Below are 26,854 nucleotides of genomic sequence, written 5' to 3'. Positions count from 1 at the left end.
TTTCTTTTGTGTGCCTCCGAGAGGTTGGGAATTCATCTAGTTTGGTAACTCCATGCCCAGTCCGAGCTGGCTTTTCTAGTTAGACAGGGCCAGGTTTCATGGCAGCTTTAAGATCTCCAGTCAATTGAGGTTCTTTAGTGTCTGCCATAAGTGATGCTTAAATAGCTAGTGTGTTTATCCCTTTGCGAAACAATTTGGACACATACATTTCGATTATTTTATCTTAAAATACTCACATCTCTTGACTTCTAACCCTTTTTATTATCATAATTCATCAGTGTAAGCTCAATGCTGCTAAGGGTTTAAAGAACACAATGAAACCAGTTGCCTAGAGCCCTGACCACTTTTTCCATTCTTGCTGGAAACTTTCCAGTGCTATTTATATGAAACCTCAGGCCCAGCAATCAAGAAACCCATTTGGCCGCTATAAAGTATCATCCATTATCCGAAGGTTCTGTTTCACTCATATCAGAAATGGTAAACACTCTAAACATATTTGCTCTATCTGGTAGATGAGTGACTGGATGTCAATTGAAATCAATCTATGTGACCTAACTACTATTGTGTAGCCAAATAAAATACTACAGCTAATCTGTGAGCAGTGAGAGCTCCAGCTCTTATTTTGGACTGAAGAGAAACAGAAACGCTGACTTTTTGGCAGACATACTCCAGAATGATAACATTATTATGGCTTTCATTTTTAGAAATCGGGCCTGGAAGACATCACTGCAGTGTTTGGCTGCTGCCCACAGAATGTGTGCATGTTTGAATGGTATTAGTCCAAATCAACTAGTGAGGTTAGTAGACAGCCAATGCGACTTAGCAATGCAGCACATCATTACTTTCAAATACAGCCTGCTGCACTGTGTATCAAGGAAAGGCATTCACAAGAGGGCAGTGGAAGGCACTCATGTTGTCCCTTAGACAAAACTACAAACTTTCCAATTTTCTCATCAACACACTTTATTGTTTTAGTTATGTTAAAAAACACTTCATTTAATCTTTAACAATCATATTGCAGAATTCCTGATAACATAGGAAGTCTTTGCCTTCTCCATTCCTAACTATCCTAACTACTGGACTATCACTGCTGTCTGAACTTCACGTGTTCAAGTAAACCGCACTTATGACCAGAACAGCAGAGAGACAAAGTGGGCTTGTAAACAAAGTGAAGCCTTTGACTAAATGTTAAGAGTGAGGTGATAAAATGTCAGAAAATCTAATAATGTAGCTTCAGTGATAGTACACCTTCACTTAAATACAAATTATTGTTTTTAGTTTAGTTAACAGAATATAGAAACCGAAAAAGGACATTGGATTAATAATAGCAATAATAGAAATACATTAGTACTTTTTTTTTATTTTATACAAATGGGTTGAAATAAGAAATGAAGCTTCATGAAAATAAAATGTCCCTAATACGTTAAAGGTTTTACAATATAACATCAACTGTATCTTATTCAACATGAGTGTTCAAATATTATATCGAATATTTCCTATTGCCGAAACTGAATATTGGACTCTAGACGGGTACAAATTACTCGAACACATACAGTATTTTTAAATGATGTTTGAATTACGTGAACATCTATATTTTTCTGACATGGCTCTGCCTCTGGTCAATTTGCATGCCCACGCCAACTCTCTCTTCCTCTCTACTCGCGCCTCTCCCTCTTCACTCAGCGCGCGGACGCCTCCATGGAGGGCTCGTGCAGCAGTCCTCTGCCTCACTACTTCCACGGCCACATTTCAACATGATTTAAGAAGCAACCTCTTCATCATCCCAGCGGTACCAATTTACAACTTCTATGTTTAAACATTCCCCCTTGCTCCTCTGAAACCACTCCCTGGTACTTTCCTCCTGCATTTCCCGGGAGATAAAGCAGTTCCGTGGGAATAAGAGGCTCGTTTACTTCGGGGACCCGCATGGATGTGGCAGCGGCAGAGGGGATTTCTCTGCCGGATATCCGACTGCGGAACCGGCCGAAGCAAGTGATGCCGAACCAGCGGAAGGTGAAGGCGAGACGGAAAAGACGAAAGGAGTTGGTGTTAATCCAAATCTGCTTGTTCGGTGGCTTGATACTGGTCGTGAAGGGGTTTTCCTTCTTAGCGGAAAATTCAGGTGAGGATTTAGATGTTTGTTCACTGGGATGCCAGGGAAGGGGAGCTGAATGTAGTACCTGGTAGTTTGCTTGTCTGTTTCACTGCTGTATGGGCCATTCTACTAAATTGGTTCAAAGTCAGGTTGGAATTTTTTTGAAATGTTGTATGTTTTTTCCCCAAAACTTTGTCCATATATATTTTGTACCATATCTAAATTACACATATCTTGTAAAAGAACCGTACATTTTTATATCGTATTTTCAGACTGTATTGGAATGTTCCTCTACCAAAAAATGGTCAGTACCGGAACATAGTAAATACACTGTAGTAAAAAAGTATTATATTAACCTGTTAAGATTGTTTTACCTTCCCTTCTCTAAAAAGTATTTAAACAAATATTTCTTGAGGGTTTTCACAATTAAATCAATAAAATAAAAATTGTAATCAAATTTCAAAGTTCAATTTACACAATTCATAAAAATCATAATGCAAACTTTCTTTGTAAAATGCATAATACTGATCATATTGATTCCAGAGTTGTTGATTGTTGAAATTGAACATACATTAAACCAAACAGTATCATATAATTTTAGTTGATAACTCAATATACTTAATTTTTTACAAAACATCCACTGTTTCGGTAGTGACCACAGTATTTTGTTCTCAAGGTTGTATCATATTCGCTTAACCTTATTGCTTAATCTTAACTCATAACATGCCTTATGTTGAAGTGTGAATGTTTGAAACTACTGACCCGGAATCAGCACTTTAGTAACAGGCTGAAATAGAGGGGGATGAGGCTAGAATGGGTGATCTGTTTGGTATTTTTTAGCAAAACACTAAATAGACATGTTTTTTTATATATCTGAGACCTATAATATATGCCTAACAATAGTATAATAAGAGACCTTTAAAGAGCAACTTGCAGGTTAGAGACACCAGTGAATACATGTGTAGGAAAAGGATGAATACACTAGATTTTCAAAAAGATATACAGAAATATACACTACAGTGACATCTAGCGTTGTTTTAGTAAGACATTTACACTTCCGCATAAAAAAAGCCTCCACGCGTGACCTCCCGCGTGTGACGTAACATGGGGGAGAGTGGCCGGTCTAACGTATGAATAAACATGGATGGATCACAATGCTAGTTTTGACACAGAAGAGGTTGAAAATATATATTTGAATGCATATGATTATAATTATGAGCCTGCTAGGCGTCCAAGAGACCAGGAGCAGCCAAGGATTAGAAAAAATAACGACCATCGGAGAGAAATGGAGCTTTGGTGTGAGGAGAACCAGTGGAGAACAGGGCAGCTGTCTTGGTGAGTGACCGGCGTCCACACAGCAGCGTGCGTTGACGCTTGGCGGTAGGGGTTTCACAACTACCAATATTTACTAGTCGACACGTTTTTCAAAATAGTAGTCGACTAGTCGTTACGTCATAATAAAGACACACAGAGAGGTTTACAACTGTATTTTCTATTGGAACTCATACAGTAACATTAAACACTGCATTTTAATTTGTGTTACATGGCTGAGTAAATAACAAACAGTAACTGTACTCACCAAAATCGACAGCAAAAAACTCTTGTTTACATAAATGCCACGTAAATCCAGTGCGCAACACTTTATTCGCTGTCCTCCACGATAACGTCCACCTTTCCATATTTTTGGTTTGAACACCAACGCATCGACATGTGAGGGAAGGAGGCTTGACCGCTTTCGGGTGACAGTGTTGCCTGCCAGGGAAAAAACCCTCTCACTCGGGGTGCTTGTGGCTGGAATAGCCAGGTAGCTCCTCGAAAGCGGGGGAAGCGGTGCACGTTTTCTGCCCACCACTCCAGTGGATTATCCATTGTGGGGATATGCGGTGTCCGCTGGCAGTAATCCCGTAGCTCATCATCCGCATCACTGTTGACCCGTGTTTTCTTGCTGTTCTTTTGCCTCTGTTCAGTGCTGACGCCGGTCCGTTGCTCACTGGTGCTAGCATTACTGCTAGTGCTAGCTGTCGACAGCGGGTGTTTCATCTTCAGATGGTTGCGCATAGCAGATGCATTTGTATTGTACTTCAGTACAGCTGTATACAACTGACACTTCACTGTGGAGTTGGTTACATCTTCGTTGAAGTACTGCCATACATAAGAATGTCGGACGTGTTTTGTAGCATTTTACAGCACCTCGTTTACCTAAAAAATGTTCACGACTAGTTGACTAGGGCCTACAGCGCTGACTAGTGGTAAAGGTAGTCGACTAGTCGATTAGTTGGTGAAACCCCTACTTGGCGGTGGGCGTGTCTGAAGCTTGGGGAGTCAACGCGAGCAACGCGACCAACAACCAATCACAGGAATCTCCCGCCCACGACATACAAAGCAAAAAAACATTCCATGCTAGCTATATATACTGTCTATGACTGCTAGCTGTCCATTCAATGTTTAAACGAGGTACACTGGATATAAACTCCCCAAACAAGCGAAAACCTACCAGTTTCACCCACTATCTCTGCCACCTCCCTCCATGCCTGGCTCTTCCGGTTTGTATCCCGGTAGATGAACACAGACTGATCATACAGCACAGGGTGATTCACTACCGCAATGATTATTTTCTCCTCCATTTTATGGAACATAGAAATGACCTGTGGTATGGCTCTCGCAGCATACACGCGGTTTGATTGGCTAGCAGTTGTACTGGCAGATTTTCATAACGGGATTTGATTGGCTGACGCTTCCGTCGAAGCGTCAGCCAATCAACGCGTAGCTACGCTCCCCACAATGCAGTTCGGCAAAGCGTGACGTCACCCCATTCAAAGTGAATGGGCAGAAGCGTTGAAGCTTCAACGCACGCCGCTGTGTGGACGGGCCGTTAGTCAGTGACCGGCGTTAGCTACAGTTAATGTTAGCTAACGTCAGTCACATCACAACATTGTAAAGTTAACAATCATATATCAGGCTATAACTAAAGTAGTATTGATAATATAGTAACGTTACTGGCAGGACTGTTGATACTGATCCATAAGAGAAACTAATGCGCAAGTATCAGCCGTATCTCGCGTTACCTAATTGCAACTCCACACTACGTCTTACGGCGCTGTTTACTGGAGGGGAGACGCGAGATACGGCTGATACTTGACGATCTGGCGGAGAAAGGTTGTGGAGCCTCCGTTGATATGCCGTTGTAAATGGCTTGATGGAAAGCAGGTGTGTAGTCGGGGAGGGTGCACAGCTGATTGCAGCACGTGAGTGGAGGTTGAGCCGGGAGCCAGGAGTGACAGCCACACAAACAACACAGACAGGGGGAAACAAACAAACACAAAGGAGACGGCTGGAGCAGTACAGCCACCACAGCGTTACCTAATGCAACTCCACACTACGTTGATGGAGCCGTAACCGAGGTTACACTGAATGTAGAGGAGAGAGGATTCTCTCTGGAGGAGCTATAACCGAGGGTACACTGATGTAGAGGAGAGAGGAGTCTCTCTGGAAGAGCTATAACCGAGGGTCCACTGATTTAGAGAAAAGAGGAGTCTCTCTGGAGGAGCTATAACCGAGGGTACACTGATGTATTCTCCGGAGTCGATTTCAGCCAACAGTGATGTTTAAAAGAGGCGTGACGCATGGCTGGATTTATGTCAACGAAGCACAGCTCTGCAAACTGTTTGTGTTTGTTGTACAGGTGTGTGTGTGTGTGTGTGTGTGTTTGTGTGTCTGTTTGTGTGTCTGTTTGTGTGTGTGTGAGAGTTGACGTGGCAGGTAGACAGGCAGGTGTCAGTAGGTTATCTGACATATACAGTGGGGCAAAAAAGTATTTAGTCAGCCACCAATTGTGCAAGTTCTCCCACTTAAAAAGATGAGAGGCCTGTAATTTCATCCTAGGTATACCTCAACTATGAGAGACAAAATGAGAAAAAAAAATCCAGAAAATCACATTGTCTGATTTTTAAAGAATTTATTTGCAAATTATGGTGGAAAATAAGTATTTGGTCAATAACAAAAGTTCATCTCAATACTTTGTTATATACCCTTTGTTGGCAATGACAGAGGTCAAACGTTTAAGTCTTCACAAGGTTTTCACACACTGTTGCTGGTATTTTGGCCCATTCCTCCATGCAGATCTCCTCTAGAGCAGTGATGTTTTGGGGCTGTCGCTGGGCAACACGGACTTTCAACTCCCTGCAAAGATTTTCTATGGGGTTGAGATCTGGAGACTGGCTAGGCCACTCCAGGACCTTGAAATGCTTCTTACAAAGCCACTCCTTCGTTGCCCGGGCTGTGTGTTTGGGATCATTGTCATGCTGAAAGACCCAGCCATGTTTCATCTTCAATGCCCTTGCTGATGGAAGGAGGTTGTCACTCAAAATCTCACGATACATGGCCCCATTCATTCTTTCCTTTACACGGATCAGTCGTCCTGGTCCCTTTGCAGGAAAACAGCCCCAAAGCATGATGTTTCCACCCCCATGTTTCACAGTAGGTATGGTGTTCTTTGGATGCAACTCAGCATTCTTTCTCCTCCCCCCGTGATTTTTGCTCACCGTTCTTGTGATCATTTTTGACCCCATGGGATGAGATCTTGCGTGGAGCCCCAGATCGAGGGAGATTATCAGTGGTCTTGTATGTCTTCCATTTTCTAATAATTGCTCCCACAGTTGATTTCTTCACACCAAGCTGCTTACCTATTGCAGATTCAGTCTTCCCAGCCTGGTGCAGGTCTACAATTTTGTTTCTGGTGTCCTTTGACAGCTCTTTGGTCTTGGCCATAGTGGAGTTTGGAGTGTGACTCTTTGAGGTTGTGGACATGTGTCTTTTATACTGATAACAAGTTCAAACAGGTGCCATTAATACAGTTAACAAGTGGAGGACAGAGGAGGCTCTTAAAGAAGAAGTTACAGGCCTGTGAGAGCCAGAAATCATGTTTGTTTGTAGGTGACCAAATAGTTATTTTCCACCCTAATATGCAATTGTCTAAATAAAATCAGACAATGTGATTTTCTGGATTTTTCTCATGTTGTCTCTCATAGTTGAGGTATACCTAGGATGAAAATTACAGGCCCCTCTCATCTTTTTAAGTGGGAGAACTTGCACAATTGGTGGCTGACTAAATACTTTTTTGCCGCACTGTAAATGGTCAATAATTGTACATTCTCCGTTAGCCTATGAGCCCCCCGATCGAGCGAAGGACTATTCCTTGTCAATGTAGCATGACATTGGATATGCGCTTAACTTGTCCTGGATTGGAATTTTTCCGAACATTTCCCTAGGAGGAGTTTGAAAAAATGTGCTTAAAATGCATGAAAAACGCACATATTTGAAAATTGCCGAGTTTTTGGGGGACGGGGCTAATGGAAGGCAATTTGAAATATGTCCATATTCGTAAGAGCAATGTGTATACAGCGTTTCGTGAATATTGGAAAAACTATATGCGAGTAGTTTGGAGTAATTTGCCACATGTAAATCGTCAAAAATGGTGTATTCGCTGTTGGCTTACGACTCCACGATTGAGCTATCAAAAATTGGCTTCACAATAGGTGCTGAACAAAAATATGCTTAAAATGCATGAAAAACGCACATTTTTCAAAATGGCCGACTTTGTCGGGGGCGGGGCTAATGGAAGCTAATTATAAATATGTCCGCAATTCCTTGAGGAATGTCTGTGCCAAAATTCGTGAAGTTCTAAGAAACTGCATTTGACTACCACGCAATAGGGGGCGATAGTGAGCAGTTTTTTTGAAAAATTACTTTTTTTTTTACATTCTCGAAAAGGTCGTGGGCTGTGACGTGTGCCCCAAGTTTTGCGTCCCAAGCTCATTTTATGCTATCGCAATTTAAAAAAAATGTATAGGCCACGCCCACATTCTGCATTTGATGCGAAACTTTAAATCTCAGTTCATAGTCACCCCCAGAGTATGTCTAAACAAATAAATAATAATTCGTCCATCCGTTCTTGAGGTATACATTTGTTGTGTTTTTGGCGCCCCGTATTGTCCAAAATGAACGTGCTTTTTTGTGGCAATTCCCAAAGACAGACTGAACCTATCCACCAAAATCTGTGATATTTGGATAGATTGTTGATGAGTTATGAGCATTTATTTCTAAGCCCCACCTTTTTGAAAGTGCGTTTTGATTCATGGCGGCAATATTTATCGTCTGAACATACTCATTTTCTACGGTAATGTGTCTGACCCTCCACCGATGCTGTATACTAAGTTTGGTGTTGAAACACTGAAAATTGAAATTGAAGTTAACATTTCACTGTTTTAAAAATTATATTAATTTAAAAAAAAGTAGGAAGAGCTTAGGGTTCCAAGCAGGTCCACCCGGACATGTGTGCAAAATGTCAGGTCATTCTGAGTTACGGTGCGATTTTGTAAATTTTTCAAAAATGATTTACATATAGGTGGCGCTAGCGAGCATGTTGGACAATTTGAACCCATTGACTCCAGAATGTTGCAATTTTCACCGGTCCTGGCTTCCGTGCAAAATTATACAACTTTTTGAGCAACCTAAAGCCCTCAAAAATAGGAAACATAGCGACTGATAATAATAATACCTAGGATAACAATAGGTTCCTCGCACTTCGTGCTAGTACGCCGTTGGGTCCTAGCGCTCCGTGCTCGGGCCCTAAATATTCCAACTTCTGTTTGAATCATAAAGATCTTCTAAATACACCATTGAACTAAAATAAATAAAAATGTTTTAAGTGTTATTTACAGAAATTGAAATTTAGATGCAGGGTTGGGGACAGCTACTTCCCAATAGAAAGTACCAGTGGCGGCCGGCCCATAGGGGCGCTAGGGGCGCCGCCCCCCCTCTTCCCACATGTTTGATTGTCATTAAAAATAAAAAATAAATAAAAATATATATTTCCCAAAAATATATATTTTTTATTTGTATTTGTATTTTTAAAGAACAAGGTAAATATGATATAGTTGGTATCAGTAAAATGTATAATCTACAATAAAATCTCGTTTAAAATTGTTTTACGATGTCTAAAGTTACTGATAAGTCACATGTTTCCTGCCTGGCGTGTATCATTACCCTCTCTCGTCCGGGCGGTAGAAAGGAGCCCTCAGCCAGAGCAGCTGCAGCCAACAAGCTGACTGTTGCTATCTGTAAACTATGCCGCCGAAACATAATTTCAGCCAATCAGCGTCGGCAGATCTGATGCTCAAAGGGCGCCCTTTCAGCGCCCTGACCTGTGAGTTGTTTAGACTCGTATCCAAGGTGACGCTACAGTAGGGGATGGCTGCTTCTGCAGGTGTAGACTCCAGTGCTAGTGGATCGCCGGAGCTGTAGATTAACATTTGCATGCTTATTGTAGTTGTAAGGGCAATGCCTGTGGCACCATGGAGCATATATTTGGGCTGGACCTGTATTTTACAGGAAAGGAGTGATCAGAGGGTCGAGTGGTCGATTCTTGTTCAGTTTTCATCTTCCTCACCCTCTCAGACTTTGAGTTGCGTGCGCTGCTAAAGAGACACGCTACCATGGAAACCAAACAATGGTGTAGCTGTATTAAAGTCCGAGTGGAAACAGTGGTGAGTAAATCTGATTTTGTCAGAAATCGGGAGCGAAAATCGGGAGGGTTGGCAAGTATGACACACACACACACACACACACACACACACACACACACACACACACACACACACAATGTTCGTATTTAGTCTCCTGATTTTAAATGCCCTAGTATGGTTTTGTCACCATTTCCATAGCCCCACCAAAAATATTTTCCACCAGCCGCCACTGGAAAGTACCCCATAAATGATGTGTTTGTATATATTAAGCTTATCACTATCTAATTCAATGCCTTATCTTTAAATATATACGGTGGCCGGCAGGTGCAAACGTGGAGCAGTGGCCAAAAACGCATACATAAGCAGGAAACAGCTGCAAATAATGAAATGAAAACCAAACAAACCCTGAAAACAAACACAACAGAAAAACGCTGCAAATACAAAAACACATACAAACCCCAAAACACATACAAACCCAAAAACTACACCGTGCTCCAGGCCTCTAGGGGGCGCGCTACGTGGAACAGATGGATGTCTGATCAGACAGACATAGAAAGAACGAACGAGAGGGCTGCAAATTGAAGCCGGAGGAAACAAAGTGGATTGAAGTGGACAAAGTCGATATATAAGAAGGTACGTTTTGTTTTGTTTTTATTACATTACATGTCACTTGTTGACTTCCATACACAATGCTGTGGAAAATCCCGAAAGGAGCAATTGGGGGTGAAGTGTCTCAGGGACACAACGACATGCTGATTGCAGTGGGGTTTGAACCTGCGACCCCCTGATCCCAACACCAAGGCTCTATCCACTGCGCCACACACCTCCCTTTTTATTAAAAGAGCGTCATATTTACGCAGCTAGCGTTAGCGTGCCTACAGTAACTACTACACCAGCTGAGGAGAGGAGAGCTTCACGTGAAGAGAAGATAAAGTGAGGAAAGAACATCGTTAAAAGAGATGACAAATCGAGTGCAGGTAAATAACACGGGCCATAGTGAGTACCGCAGAAACATTTGAAGAGAGAGAGACATTCTTATCAGTTTGTTTATATGTATGTATTTGTGTATAGATGTCGCAACTATACAGAGCTTTAGCAATACTATTATATGTAACTATGTGGCGGAGAAGTGATCAAATGCGAAGAGGGACAAAGTAATGAGAGGAGTGTAGTTTGCATTAGACATGCTCAAGAACAAATATAGAGAAGACATTCAAGGAGAGAGAGACAACACACAGATTCAACAGTAAACATGATGTATCTTTCTATTTATTTAGCTCACCACTATTTAGACTATGTGTTTTTGATTGACTTGATTAAATGGATTTACTACATCAATGTATGTCTTTTCAGGCCGCCATGTTTTGTCCTTTCTGTGGCCAACATCTGGGGACAGTTCAAGTGTTCTGTGGCTCCTGTGGCAAAAATGTACAGTTTTTGGCAGAAGTTGAACACAACAGTAAGTTCACTTTTTTTATTGTTTCTGTTTCAAATGCGAGAAATAAGGATTCAACACACTACTCTGTTTAAAATACTAATTGCAGATGAAGGACACATTTTTTCATTGTCTGTTTATGTGAAATATGTAGAAGCCATCATTAAATTGTAGACCAATGCATTAAATACACAAAACAGCTTATATTATACATTCATAATTGTGTATTAGTTCTATCTTTATAGAGAACATTATACATTTAGAATCAGATTTTGAGACAGTGAGCGGCTGGGAAAGTCACACCGCAATGGGGCACAAACAGTTGCTATGCCATGATGCTTTCTTCGCATTCTCAGGCATTCCATAAGGAGGGTCAGGAACTCAAGCTTGGGACCACCAGTGTCCACTCCATCCTCAGTTTGTCCCTCATCATCAGTGAACTTAACTGACATCTCATGAGAGGGGTCGAATGAGGCACTTTTGAAGCCGCGGATTGCTCCATCCCACACATTGGCTCTATTAATATTGAACCGCTGCAAGAGGTATTTGTTCTTTTTGCAGAGAGTTTTGCAACAATGTGTGCCGCAGTCAGGTATTCTGTGCTGGGAAAGACAAAGTGATGTATTGAAATATTAAATGATGAAGCTAGTAATAAGATGTACAGTATAGAATAGAGAAATCAAGTGGTAATAGTAACAATTAATACGTTTGCTCTGCAGTTTGCTCCATTCAATAATGATAAGTGCATACACATTTGTGTAGTTGCTGCAGTGAGAAGACAGTTGAATAATTACTTTCAAATACATAATATATGCATGACAGTCATATTTACAAAAGGATGTCGATCCTCTTCCTGTTTTTTTTTTTCAATACATTGGGTTCTAAACTGACAACAGCACTTTTGTAATACTCCTGCACAATCCTTGTAAACATTTGAAATGGATGCAAGAAACAATATCTGATCTTTGAAAAATATTTGTGGGTGTTTTTTGTATCGTCTCCACTAAGATGTCAGATGTTGTGGGTCATTTGGAAATGTATTAAAGTATATTTTTTCTGCTTCCTGGCAATGTTACCCACTGTGATTGGAGGCTATGTGTTTTTGACTTTGCATATCGTTTTTGTATTTGCAGCGTTTTTCTGTTGCGTTTATTTTCGGGGTTTTTGTGTTGTATTTAGTTTGCATAATTTCTGTGAATGCATCGTTTTTTTGTTGCATTTGTTTTCAGGATTTGTTTGTTTTTCATTTAATTATTTGCAGTTTATTCCTGCTTATGTATGGGTTTTTGGCCGTTGTTCCGCATTTGCACCTGCCGGCCACCGTAAATAGACCATAACATATTCTTAGTAAATATCTATGTCTGAATACGTAATTGTTTTGTGAAACAGTTTTTCTTGTTGTGGGACCGCACTTTGTACTAATTTGGTAGAATGCCCCGTATATGTTTGGCTCAGTAAAAATTCTCCAGTTAGCCGCCATTTGTGTGTCCCCAAACGCACAGGTTAGACTATAATGCTTCTAAACAGACATTGACATTCGTGTATAGACTGATTTTAAATGCCATTTTCTTGATGTCTTTCATTTTTTGTAAAACACTTTGAATTGCCTTGCCTTAAAAGTGCTATATAAATAAACTTGCCTTACCTTGCCCTGCCATACTGTCCTAAAGGTGCACACTTTAACTATGCGGAACTAATTCGTTTGGGGTTGGGTGCTAAGACTGCTGTATGTTCAGGTGTTCCAGCTGCAGAGCTGTGAAATCAGGGCAATGAGCCCCAGGGTATTCCAGACCTACAGGTTACTGCAAATAGTTGCACACTAGCAAAAAGTGTCTCTTTCCAACTTGATGTCCCTGCTGTTCTGACATGATTAGTATTGCCAAAGCATCCAAGTGCAATCAGATGATACCGTGATAAATGCAGTCCTTCCTCACAGCGAACATCTGCACCCTTTGACTTCTCTCATCGCTTTCTCTTTTATCTCTCTCTGCCTTTATCTCATCTCACTTTGAGTCAGCGTGAGCCAAAGTGAGATGTATTTATCACTTTCTATGGACAGAAGGCCTGCATGAATATTCATACACTCATGATTTGTGCATCATCAGTGGGACTCGATTTCCCCCCCCCCTTCTTTCCTCCTCACTGCGTATCCTGGTTACATGGAAGTGCAACAGTGCTGCTCTCTGCATGTGCCCAACATTAGAGTGGAACGAGGGATGACACTGCAGCGTTTAATGCATTTCCCTTGTCCTCATTGTGTTCTTGTTAACTCTTAATCAGCTTTGCCGGAATATAAATTAAAGTTGATTATTTATGATGCGCTTAATGAAGTTCAGGGTAAATTGAGCTTTGTGTTGCGAAGCACTCAACGCCTCCTTGCAGGGTGCATTAATCATTCCTACACTCCTCTTCTTCATGTGCAAGATAGCGGAAGATGGAAGGGAAGGAGGGAGGGAGAAGTAGAGCGCTGGCACGCAAACCTTCCTGCTGCTGTGTGTGTGGTAGTAAAGGTGAGGCCAGGTGAGAAGTTCAGCCATGCCCTGAGGACCATTGAATAACTGGGCTTTTTAATTCTGTTTCTCTTCTGCCAGACTTGTGGTTGGCAGGGTGAAAAAGGCCGCCGTGCTCCTGCTGGGCTCTCTGAAGTATGAAATGAATTCATTGGTGTTGCTGCTTACTCGAAGAATGTGCAGATGTAGCCACAGGGGGACCCCCCCACTTAGAGCGCTCCGCCCCCACAAGAGGATTTTGTTTTGGAAAAAATCATGAAATTCCCCCTTCAATGTATGAATTAGGAGGGGGTGGAGGGGGGGTACACCGAAATGACACATCTGTGGTGCACTCCTGCAGCTGTTCACTTCTATTACATAAAGAATCAAAGTTTAATGTGCCAGAGAAGACAACCGTGTGCATGAAAAATACAACAAACTGCTTGACACACACTTCTCTACCTGCAACACTTGCATATAACTTATACAGAGGAAAAGGTCCAATAGACTGGTTCAGGAATGAGTCTTTGAACAGAGAAATAAGTTAGCCCTGCACCTCTGTAGCTAGTTATACTATGTTAGCTGTTACTAGCATAACAAACCTAGCATTTCACCTCTTCCAGTTTCCTCCTCTTAAAGTCAATGTTTCTTGGAACACGGTTTTGGTACCTGAAATGAGGTCTATTAAATACCACACTCGTGAATGTCCGAAGCTTCCATGTGGCATTAAAATTGTGGCTGCTAACATGTGGCCAAATTAGACGGCTAAATGCCAAACATTAGCCGCCTTTAGCTTAGCGGTGATGATGGGCATCCCGTTGCTTTGTGAGGAGGGAGCCATTGCTATGTCAACTTCCGGTTCAGCCTAAAAATAATGTCAACACTGCATTTTACTATCATTAATAGAGATTAATGATAGTAAAATGTACTTAGTTATATGTTGCTGTGCTAAAATACACTTTAGCTCAAACAATTGATCAGTAACTTGATTGACAGAGAAATGCAATTTGTGATTGATAAATTGTTTATCAAAGAAAAAAAGGCAAACATTCCCTGGTGTCATTAAGTCCAATATCTAGGTTCGAAATGTTCAAACTCTTCAACTAAAAAATAATCATTCATTTAAACCCAAAAAAATGATGTGCGTTATAATCTGTGTCTTACCTTGAGAAGGGATTGTGTCCTCATACATTTACTGAAAGTTGGCACCGGATGTAGTTAACGAACAAATGAGCTAATCAACAGAAAAATTAATTTGCAATCAAATTAATTCAATCCCTTAGTTACATCTTCAAACAAAGATGACAAACATTTCTTAGTTTGAACTTTTCAAGTGTTACAAATATTATTGAAAGAAAACTAAATATGTTTGGAATATGGCGAAAAAAAAGACAAAACCCTGAAATTTGAAAAGTAGAATTTCTTTTTTTGCTGACATTTTATAGACTAACAATTTATTTGAAAAGCTCACATAATGCTTCTGCTTATACAGGTTTATCCCAAATTCCATTTGAAAAATCAGCATTTCACATTAGCCTCTTTTAGGCAAGGCAAGGCAATTTATTTGTATAGTATACAATTCATACAGTGATGCAATTCAAAGTGCTTTACAGGATCAAACAGAAAACACAATACATTGAGAAGAAATACAAAATACATAAAATAATTAATTAAAAGAAAGAAAACCATGTCTAATAGTTCAAAAATTAGAACATTTAAATTTGAAAATACATTTAAAAAAGAAATGTTTTTAGATCTGTTTTAAATTATTCTAAAGTGCTAGCCATTCTCAGATGTTCTGGGAGTTTGTTCCATGCATTAGGAGCATAGATGCAGAAGGCTGCTTTCCCACGCTTTGATCTCACAAATGGAACAGTGAGCTGGCCTGCGCCTGAAGACCTAAGGGGTCTGCTGGGTTCGTACCACTGAAGGAGGTCCTTGATATATTTGGGTCCTAGCTAGTTTAGTGCTTTATATGTGTGCACTAAAATCTTAAAGTCAATTCTCTCACTAACTGGAAGCCAATGCAGCGATCTCAGCACTGGAGTGATGTGATCTGTTTTCTTTCTCCGGGTTAAGACTCTGGCAGCAGCATTTTGAATTAGTTGGAGTTTACGGAGTGATTTTTTTGTGAGGCCTGTGAAGATGCTGTTACAGTAGTCAAGCTTGCTAAAAACAAATGCATGGACAAGTTTTTCAAGGTCTTGCTTGGACATAAGGTCTTTAATACGCGAGATATTTTTTAGATGGTAGTAGGCTGATCTGTTGATTGCCCTGATTTGGCTGTTAAAATTGAGGTCAGAGTCTAAAATTATACCTAAGTTTCTTGCTTGACTTTTCGGTTCGAGTAATAGTGATTCCAGGTGTGCAGAGACTTTAATTCTTTCTTCTTTGGTTTCAAAAACAATTACTTCGTTTTTATTTGTGTTGAGCTGTAAGAAATTACGGCACATCCAGTCATGTATTTGTTTTAGACATGTGATCAATAAATCAGTAGGACCGTATTCATCTATGGAAAGTGATATGTAGATTTGGGTGTCATCCGCGTAATTATGATAAGAAATGTTGTTATTTCTAATTATTTGAGCAAGTGACAGCATGTACAGATTGAATAGAAGGGGCCCGAGGATCGACCCCTGGGGAACTCCACATGTCATTTTGGTTTTGTCCGATGTATAGTTACCAATTGAAACAAAATACTCTCGGTTTTCAACATAGGATGTAAACCATTTTAGGAAAGTGCCAGACAGACCCACCCATTTCTCTAGTCTTTCTATTAAAATGTTGTGATCTACGGTGTCAAACGCCGCACTGAGGTCTAATAGAACTAAAACTGTGGATTTCCCACAGTCGGTATTACAATGAATGTCATTTAAAATCTTTAATAAAACCGTCTCTGTGCTATGACGAGACCTAAAACCAGATTGGAAGGTGTCTAAAATGTTATTGGAGGTAAAAAAAACGGTTAAGTTGAAGGTAGACAACCTTTGCAATTATTTTGCTTTAAAATGGTAAATTTGAAATTGGCCTGTAATTACTGATACTGTGTATCGAGGGTGTTCTTTTTTAGCAGTGGCTTAACTCCGTTTATGATTTTCCATGCTCAGAAGTACACATGTTCCTGTTTGTATCGTTTTGTATTTAAATTATGAACAATGCACGACTTGGTGTTTTCGTAAAAATGTTTTACTCTTACTATTTACAGTGTAGATTTTTACTGTCATTTTGCAGTGTAATGAGTATTGCACTTGTACGATTCTTTTTATTGCACCATTACTACAGTTTCTGATACAACTGGTGTTTTGTATGCATGTGTGTTCAAAGTCTATGAGAAAATCTGTTTTTTAATCAGTGCTCAAATGAAGAATCTTTACATCTTTTGTGTATTTAAAAACGTCAATCTGAAGGTTTTAGCCACACCGAAACGCCCTTGAATCTATTTTAGAAGTTGACTTTTCACTGTGGCAAACCTCCTGCAGGTTTCCACGTCTCTAGCCCCAGCAGCGAGGGCCAGGAGAGATGGGGAGGGAGGAGGCTTCTGCAGGAAGTGGAGAACAGCAGCCTGGAGGAAATTGAGAGTGAAGGATCTAAGAACTGCACTGCTCCAGGTAAGACTGAGGCGGGATGAAAGAGAGAGGACACACAAGTGCCCCCCCACCCCCACACCCTCCCTCAAGAACATAAAAAAGGGAGATGAAAAGCATGTTCTCTCTTTACTTTTCTTGTACCCCTTATTCGCTTCCCTAATGTGATGTGTGATGTGATATGTTTTCCCATGAGCGCAGGCTACAGCAGGCGGAGACATCCAGCTGCCTCAGCGGTTTCACACTCGCTCTCCCTCACTGTTTTTTTTGAGAATCTTGCAGATTTTATTCTCACTTCCTCCACCAAGCTTTACCTCACCATCTCCCCCATTGCTTTCCTCCGTGTTTCCCTCCCATTTTTCCCCCATGGTGACCACATTTCAGAAAAAAATCTTGTTTCCATAGCGACCTTTTTATCTTATCATCAACTTCAGTTTGAGGCACTCAGGATGTGAGGATGCAGCTGAAGGCATTTTTCGAGGTTTGTAAAGTCAACACATTGACACATCTCGGTGACTTTATGAAGTCATATAAAAGATCTCTTCTCATGGATATTTCCTTATGTATGCATGGACTCGCTTATCTGCTGCTATTTTTAGAGTAAAAGGAGATTTCATGTTCTCTCCGGATATAATTAATGTGTACAAGGTAGGTCGCAGCGAGGATGCTGCACTGCACACCACACTGACATTTGTCTCTTGTACCTTGAGCAAGAGACAACCCCCCCCTCCTCTTTTCGTCAGCTCATTAAGCAAAATGGGCGTCATCAATCTCCTTCCCAAGGTTGCCACTGTCATCGATAAAGGGAGCCAAGGTCACAGTGCAACTTATTCTCTTATCCTGCTTATTATACAGTTCCTCCTCCCGGGCTAAATTTAAAACTCGTACCCTGGTGGTTTCGGCTCATGTCACCCTCTGGAGGACAGCAACGTTTTTAGCTAAAAAAAGCTTCCATTACCGGTGATTTCTGCTCCTGTCCCTAGTATGAGACCAGGGGCGGACTGGGAGGAAAAAGTGGCCCGGGGATTAATTGACAGACAGGCCCACTTAATGCGCGGCATGTATCGGCCGGCCGGCGACGAAAGTATGTTACTTAACAAAAAACCCTATGCATTTTATGTTATTTTGTACCATTATTCATATAGTAATCAAATTTCCTGAGCCATTGAATTGCCTAGAGCAAATAGTTACAGCATATATTTATTGATTTTAATGTTAACAGATCATGGATGCAATAACATTTGGACCCAATTTGCCTGACTTGACGCATGGAATAAAACATGGGCGTAGGAAGCATCCTCAATGTGGGTGAGATAATTTAACAGGGGATGGGCAGGTGGTGGACCTCACCTCCTCTAGGGGGGTGCTGGGGCATGCTCCCCCGGGAAGATTTCTTTTAAATGTTGAAGTTAAATGCATCAATCTGGTGCACTTTGAGAGCAAAATTAGGGACTAAATCTATGGATACATCTCTCAACACCCATATGAAACAGAACTGTAAACAGATTTACTTTTTCTTTCAACATTTATTTGAACAGCAAGTGGAGGCAAAAGTGACTGCACCCAAAACAATAAACCTGTTAGCTAATTAGCCTAAACTCAGTAACAGAATGTGGGCAACACGTTCTTCTCCACAGCCGCGCGACCTCTGAGTCAGACGGCACTTCCTCCTTTTCTATCCTCCGGGTACAGCCGCTCCCGCTGAACCCCGTTTCCCTGCCAACCCCCCATGCAAGCCCCTCCCTCTGAACCCAGGGCTCGCTACAATACTGTATACACAAACTATAGAAAAACGCCTTTACGCTTTGGAGCTTGTTTATCCATCTGTAAGCAACTGCTAGCTAGGTCTCTCAGTCACTCACTCCTGATCGTTCACTGCGCAGTGACAGCTGCTACGGGCCTAATGTGTGAAAGTGAAACTATCTGATAGATAGAACACAGGTAGCCTATCAAAACGGCCAAGCCCAGTGGGGTGTGGGCCACACCCCTCCAGGGAATGGCCGGAACACTTACAAATGTGGGCCGGTAGGATTTAGGTAAGCTAAAAAAAACAAAAAAGGGAGTGGCCGGAACACTTATAAATGTGGGCCGGAAGGATTTAGGCAAAGAATTTTTTTTTCTTTTACATTTTTTTTTTTTTGGCCCTCCGGCCCACGCACAGCACCGGCCCACCGGGAAAACTCCCGGTATTCCCAATGGCCAGTCCGCCCCTGAATGAGACCCATTAAATGTGCCAGTGTGCAAATGTTAGTGACTCATTCTTCAGTAAAGCTTTTAAAGGGAGGAATCTGCATGTTTTAAAGTGTGATCTATGTGTGACCGGACGGATGTCAAAGCAGAACTCATGTGTTGTAAAGTGAGAGCAGAAGCATTTTGTAGGTTATGTTAAAGAGGAAATGTTATGCTCATTTTCAGGTTCATATCATATCAGTATCTAGTCCCTCTACTGGGACATGTCTCCATGCTTTAATGTTCAATAAGCTCTTTATTTTTCTCATACTGCCTGTGCTGCAGCACCTCTTTTCACCCTCTGTCTGAAACCAGAGCCCAGTCTGCTCTGATTGGTTAGCTGGCAGGCTCTGTTGTGATTGGTCAACCGCTTAGAGATGTCTGGCCCCCTAGCCTATCAAGTACAATGTGTTGGAGCGCTAGCCAATAGAAGTGTGAGTGTTACAAACTGATGTCAATATGTTACAGAGGTAAACAAAGGAGTCCAATGGAGGTGTTTTCGGGGGGATTTTATCCTTTGCAAACCATTTACATCAGAATCAGAACTTCTTTATTTGAGAAGGATTTAAGTGCAGATAAAGTATAGAGATTAGACTTGCATATTAAAAAATAAGAAATTGGTTACAATACAAGGTTTGTTCAAGATTTCTTCACGACCAGTTTGCGTTTGTGTGTGTCTCCGCTGAGCAGTACAGCACAAGCCTGATGAGGAGGCAATCCAAAGAGAGCTGTGTGTTCTGGGAGGAAGCGGCGCGGCAGAGGCTGATTGTTGCCTGAAATTAAAGGCCAGCTGATCAAGAGCTGGGAAGATGACGGAGAGAGACAGTCGGAAGTCAGAGAGCGAGAGAAAGGCCCTCATTAGCTAATTTTCCCCTTCGAGCAACACATGAAACAAGCCATCATACCCGTCATTATGTCTTCCTCACTGATTTTAATTAAGATGGATTTCACACTTCTTATTTAGTCCCCCCCTTCCATTCTCAACCATTATCACAGAAATGTGAGCTCATACGTGTGGTTGTGTGTGTGACCTTGTTAGTGTGTGTAGGTGTAGAAAGGAAGGTGAATACAAGTAATCTTCCACTAAAAGAGACCTCTCTTGCTCTTGACCTTTCTTTTATTACGGAATTCAGGAATTTTGATGAAGCTCAAATTGATGTTGCGAGGACACATTTGATGGCCCACTTTGAAGAGGAGATCAGTCATCCTGTAGCTTTTATCTGAAGTAAAGCCGAGCAAATGCTCTTTCTAACACGCGGCCATGCACATACACACACAGCACACACTTTCTACTTCCTCCATTATACACTGTGCAATTCAGCATAATATCTTATTATGAGGTACACACCAAAGTATAGTAAGTATATATTGTAATATACATCTTGTATATTGTAATACAATGTGCAAATTTTTACTTCTATGTTTATTATATTAACATTTGATTGGACATTGTTTTTTTTCCCATTCTTAAATGGAGCAAGTGTCAGAAAATCCTTCTTTCCCCTATTTTAAATAATATACATTTCATATTGCACATTCCTACCTTAACTTCTTGTGTCTATATAAGTATATCTTCCTTACTGTATTTTATCTTTTTTTGGAAATGTTACATTAAAGTCTTATGTATAATAAAATATATAAATATCTAAAAAAAAAAAAATTTAAATCTTTTTTGCACATTATGTTTATATAGATATTTTCATTCTATTTTTGTTATTTTGTCTTTTATTGCCCATTTCACTTTAAATTCAAATTTTTATATAAATACTTTTTTTTTACTTTAATTTGATATATTCATATACATATCTTATTGTGTTTTGTGTTATTTTATCTTTCATTGAAAATGTAAACATAAATTAAATAATTTATACTATTTATATTTACTACAAATTATATTCTATTCTATTTCTTATTCTTTTCTTTATTTCATTGTAAAATGCAGTCATGACAGGATTGTGACAGACTGTAGCGTTTGCTTCCAGCTCCTCTTTCAAACATATTTCCAAGCACAGGTGGTGAATGTACCCCTCTGAGCCGCTCTGTGTACATTAGCATTGGCTGTGTGATTAGGTGTGCGTACCCCGACCACGTGACTTGCTCTCTAGGGGTCTCCCCCCGGAGGCTGTCCTCCTCCGTTATGAAACATCCTCTCAGCACCGCTCTGCTCCTACGCAACACTCCATTTTAGGACAGGAGGCTGCTGTGACTTCATCAGGGCTTCCCTGTGAGAAATGTGCTGTGTGTGCGCCTGCGTGGGTCTGCACATTGAAGCGCTGGGAGGGGAGCCTCGTTAAGGAGAGTATTGATTAATGCGAGGGTGCCTGCTTTCTGCAGCGAGTAGGAGGGCATCCTGTGTGAGTGTTTGTTCAGATTCTATGGCTTCACGTGGGCAGCTTCATCCCCATGTGCCAGAGGCAAGAAACCAAGCCATAATAACCAGCTGATGAATTAATCAAATCAGAATAAAATGATCACTCCCTAAAACCTCGACAAGATACCTCTACTAATCAACTGCAACATTGACCCAGGGTGCTCCCGCAATGATTTCCTCTGAGAAATCAATTCTGCCGTATTACAATATTAGCTCTGAGTGGGCTGCTGCTGCCTTCCCAACAACAACAACAACAACAACAACAACAACTGTATTAGCATTTGCAGATTGGCAGAGTCATTGCGTTGTTGCAGGAGCCCCGTGCTCAGGGGAATAAGCCCGATCCATCACGGCAATTAGCTCAGTGAGCGGGGAGTCCTCTGCTCATCAGATCCTGCTGTTTCCCTGCCTCACTCCCTCTTCCTCTTTTCTAACATTTATCCAACAGTTTTCTGATGTTGTTTTCCTTTTCTTACTCCACTCATGTATAGTCTGTCTCTCTCCCAAGTCTTCCCACATAAGGAGGAAATGCTTAGTTCCCCTGCTGAATAATGGAGCCCGGCTGGTTTGCCAGCAGAAGAAGTGGCACAACACACTTTTAAAGATTCATCCTGCTGCTCTGACTTTGGGCAGGCTGCTTCCTGGGTGCCAATCATCCTGCTCTGCGGTTGTGTTCCAAGGATTTTTGGGAGGACATAAAGGCTCCTGCACACAATATTGTTCTGAACAGCATGCTGAGTGTACCGTTGAACTTGGTTGCAGGCATTTTTTGGCATTTTATACTTTTTAGTAAACTAATAGACAGGATATGAGGTGGATAGAAATGTACCAAAGGTTGTTGGCAAGACTCTTAAGAGCTTTTCATTACATTCTTAGCCACATTTGATCATCGGCTTATTGTCAATCACTCTTTGCATTTAGTCTTTGTTTTAAACCAAATGATCTGTATCGTATTTCAGCTACTTTAACAAGCTTCTCTTTACTCGTTGGCTATATGTAAAAAGACAAAAACATCCTTATTGCGATAATGGGGCTGCTATAATGAGGTATTTTCTCTCTAGTTAAGAGGACATTGTTTTCAAGTCTTTTTGTAATGGGGCAGCCTTGATTGTACATCTGTAATCGAAGTCCATATGAGTTTGATAGCGTGAGCAAAGAATTCAATTATGTTTGAAATATTCTGTGAAGGCAATTCCTTCCTCTGCCTTTGCATGACTAAGCCAGCCAACACGTACTGTACAAAGTAGCACATGAATGGTGCAGGAAGCAGCTGGTAAGGTGTGCTTTAAGGATATGAATATTTAAATCAGTATGAATGCCTTATGAGGATATGCTCTTTACAGGAAAGAAGCCGATAGTTCTCAAATGGTAGACCAGGCAGTTTGACCCGAGGCATGCAAACAGCTGAAGAAAGAGAAGTTACATGCAAACAGAACTGATGGATGAACAGCTGGAGGAAGTAACTCCTGTAACTGACCTGAAGCATTCAGCTAAAGAGAGCTGCTCTCTGTATTAAGCTGTATTTACATGGTACGCCATTTGCTCTTTGCTTACTCCCAGGTTGGACGCACAGCCTTGCGATCAAGACAGCTAGTTACGTTTTGTTTCTATGGTTACCTCGCCTGATAGCTTGTGCCGTTAGGACAGCTCTGATCTCATTGGTTGATGTTGTCGTTAGGTTTGTGGTAGACTAGCTCACATTTAAAGTAATTAGATTGAGTGAAACGAGGGGTTACGTATGGTAACCCTTGTTATATAAGCACAGGCGGAGCCTTCTACTGGACTCTACCCCTTGATCATATCATGCAAGCATTCATCCACTGAAACTTCTATAGACGTAGCCGGGCCCCGGGGCGGGCCTACCTCAATGCGCGTGCATCCCACCGTATAAAAGCAGGACTCGTCTCCTGACTGTCATCCCACACTTCTCTTCAGCGAGCAGCATAGGACAGACAGTGCCCCGATTAGAGGGCTCCGCCTGTGCTTATATAACAAGGGTTACCATACGTAACCCCTCGTTATATCTCTCACAGCCCCAATGTATACACGCGCTGTCGTCCAACAACACCGTTCCACCTCACTGTCCCTGACCGGCTTTCTGGTTAGCAGCCGCTGCGCCTCACTCACCTCTCCCTCGGTGGAGAAGTTGGGGCTGCGGCTGACAGAGCACACTCTGACGTGCTTACCTCGCGTAAAGTGTGCTCGGCAAACAGCGCTGAGGGCTCTCACCCTCCGCCCGTAGGCGGACGGAGAGAGTCCCCAGCCCTGTATGGGCTCACTATGCACCACCTCACCCAAGTCCCTAAGGAGCACGGGGAGAGCCCAAGTGCCCCATGTCCCCCACACTCAGAAATGCTTACCCTGTGAAGAGTGTGCATGGACTATAATGTGGAGGGCTCTCCCCTCCTGCCCCAAAGCAGGGGGAAAGAGTCCTCCAGCCCCTATGGGGCCAGTGCGCGCCACGTCCCCCGGGATCGGGGCCCAGAAAAAAACATAAGCGCATTACGCCCGGGGAGGGGGTCAGATGCCCACTGACCCACAGCCCCCCTCTCCCTCCTCACCAGTCCTGTGTTGCCCCAGCAAGCACAGACAATGAAAAAGAGCCAGACATGTCCAAGAGATAAAACTTTATGAAGGGGCCTGGCGTTGACCAAGATGCCGCTGTGCATATGTCCTCCACACTCACGCCGGTAAATAAGGCTGTTGACACAGCCACAGCCCGTGTAGAGTGTGCACGGACCCCCGTGGGGAAGGCTCTCCCCGCCTGTCCGAAGGTATGTGAGATACACTCGCAGAGCCATCCTGCCAGGCGTTTCTTGGAAAGGGCTTTCCCAGTCACCCCGCCCCCGAAGCACACAAACAGCTGTTCAGTGCGTCTAAGGGCAGCCGTGCGCTCTACATAACATGCTAGCACACGCACCGGGCAGAGGAGGTGCAATCTAGCCTCCCTAGCCCCACTATGGGGTGGAAGATTAAAGCCCCCCAACTGAATAGCCCTCGACCTGAACGCACTCCTTAGGCTCTTGGGCACAAAGGAGGGGTTCGGTCTGAGTGTCGCCCCGCTCCGGTCACCCTGGATCAACAAGCTACTCAGGTGCACCGATAGAGCGGTTAACTCGGACACTCTCTTGGCTGACGTTAAGGCAAGTAGCAATGCTGTCTTCCACAACAGTGCTTTCAGGGAGGAGGCCTCCAGAGTCTCAAATGGTTATGAGACCAGAGCCTCGAGCACCAGCGGCAGGTCCCACTGCGGGGCGGAGGTGTGCACCACTGGGCGCAGCCTCCTGACCCCTTGTAAAAAATGTGATATTAGTGGCTGACTAAAGACTGACCTGCCGTCAAATCCCTCATGGCAGGACGAGATGGCTGCTGCATACTTTCACTTTCACTGTGGAATGAGCAAGCCCTCTGTCCACCAGTAACTGTAAGTAGGACAAAATAGAGCCCAACTCACAAGATAGAGGCTCTATTATCCGCTCCTCACACCATCGTTGCAATCCCAGCCACTTTGGCCTGTAACAGGCTGTGGTGGAACCCGCTCTAGCTGCCTGGATAGGCTGAATAACACTGTCAGACAATCCACCCTGTCTCAGCCTGTCCTTCTCAGGAGCCAAGCCTGGAGAGGTTGGCCCAGAGTGGGTAACGCCCCGATTGCACCTGCCTCTTGAGACATCACCCCCCAGAAATGGGGGAGTGCCCAGGGCTGGCCCACTTTCATCTGTGTCATCTCTGAGTACCACGGCGCCCCAACGCGATCCGGCGCTACTAGGATGAAAGGCGTAGAGCAGCTTTCTTGGCCATGGCTCGTGTGCGAACGCGTCCACCCCCAAGTACTCCCCATCCTGTTCTGGACGCGTCCGTGAACACTGTGATGTAGAAGGTCACCCATCCCAGTGGAGACCCCCTCCGGATGTGATCCGGAGTTTGCCCTCCATTGAGGGGGGGATGGTCACCAGATGCCATTTGAGCCTCTTGGGATCTAAACACAGGCTGGAGAATCACCTCTGCAGGCGGCGCATATGCAGTAACCCGAGCGGGACCACAACGTGAGCAGCCGCCATGAGACCCAGAGTCTGCATGATAGTCAAAGCTGTCACCGTTGCCCCCTGTCGCAGCCTGCGAACCGCCCGAAGCAGGGACGCGCGTCTGCTCTCTGACCGGGTGGCGCGTAGCACGCCTGCTTCGAGCACCACTCCCAAATACAACGCCTGTTGGTGAGGTATGGGGGTGCTCTTCTTCCAATTGATCGCAAAGCCCAACTTGGTTAGGTGTAGGATCAATTGGGCTGTGCAACACATTGCACGTTCCCTGGACCTTGCCATGACTATGAGGTCGTCCAGATAAAAGAAAACTCTCATGCCATGGGCGCGCATTGGCTGGAGCGATGTGGCCACACATTGGCTGAACGTGCGTGGGGATAGGGAGTAGCCGAACCGTAGTCTGTTGTACTCGTAAGCCGCACCCTGGTAGGAAAAACGCAAATACTTTCTGTATTTTGGAGCAATTTCGACATGACATGCTTACACAAGTAAGCGTCTTTCAGGTCGATGGTTGTGAACCAATCGCCTGGCTGCACCAGTCCCAGCAAATGTTTTATAGTCAACATCTGGAATTTTTGGCGTGCAATGTGGAGATTCAGGCTGCGAAGATCCACAATGGGCCTGAATTCCCTTGTCTTCTTGGGAACCCAGAAGTACAGGGAATAGTGCCCTTCCTCTCTGTCTTGAGCGCGTACAGCAGACACTGCCTATTTTTGCAACAGGGCCTGAACCTCTGCCGAGAGGAAACCTATCTCCCCTCGGGATGATAGCTTCGCCTCTCTTATGCACTTCCATTCCCCATAACACTGCGTTAGGGGATGGGCTATCAGCTATGGGGCCCAAGCTATAAAACCGTGGTACTCCCTGGTGACCCGTTCCGCCGCAAAACTCCCCGTGAAGGGAAGTTCTGCCCATGGAGGGTCGACACTGAAAGGGCCGATTTTCTACTAAAGCCCTTGAACGCACCACGGCGCACTCTCGTGGGCCTGCTTCCGCCATGACATATTCACCCACACGGTGAAATGCATCCAGCTGAGTTTTTACACTAGGCGTTGTGTGTCTCCTAACCCAAACAAGCCGGCCATAAT

At 42.9% G+C, this 26,854-nt stretch overlaps 2 protein-coding genes across 2 annotated transcripts in view; one reads left to right on the top strand and one right to left on the bottom strand.

Moving 5' to 3' along the window:
- The window catches only part of LOC307022024 (uncharacterized protein), a 260,282-nt gene that overhangs the window by 60,043 nt on the left and 173,385 nt on the right, over positions 1-26,854 (bottom strand). The gene's annotated exons all lie outside the window — the stretch shown is intronic.
- LOC307046396 (sodium/potassium/calcium exchanger 3-like) overlaps positions 1,177-26,854 on the top strand; it is a 104,428-nt gene continuing 78,750 nt past the window's right edge. Inside the window, exons 1-2 of the mRNA XM_079692790.1 lie at positions 1,177-2,122; positions 17,022-17,150. Coding sequence (XP_079548916.1) covers positions 1,927-2,122; positions 17,022-17,150 — 325 coding nt within the window. The 5' untranslated portion in view covers positions 1,177-1,926. The remainder of the gene's footprint in view (positions 2,123-17,021; positions 17,151-26,854) is intronic.

This window comes from Notothenia rossii (genome assembly GCF_949606895.1).
Source record: "Notothenia rossii genome assembly, chromosome: 1".
Lineage (NCBI taxonomy): Eukaryota > Metazoa > Chordata > Actinopteri > Perciformes > Nototheniidae > Notothenia > Notothenia rossii.
Note: the sequence above shows the minus strand (reverse complement) of the source record. Positions and strands in the feature narration are given on the sequence as shown.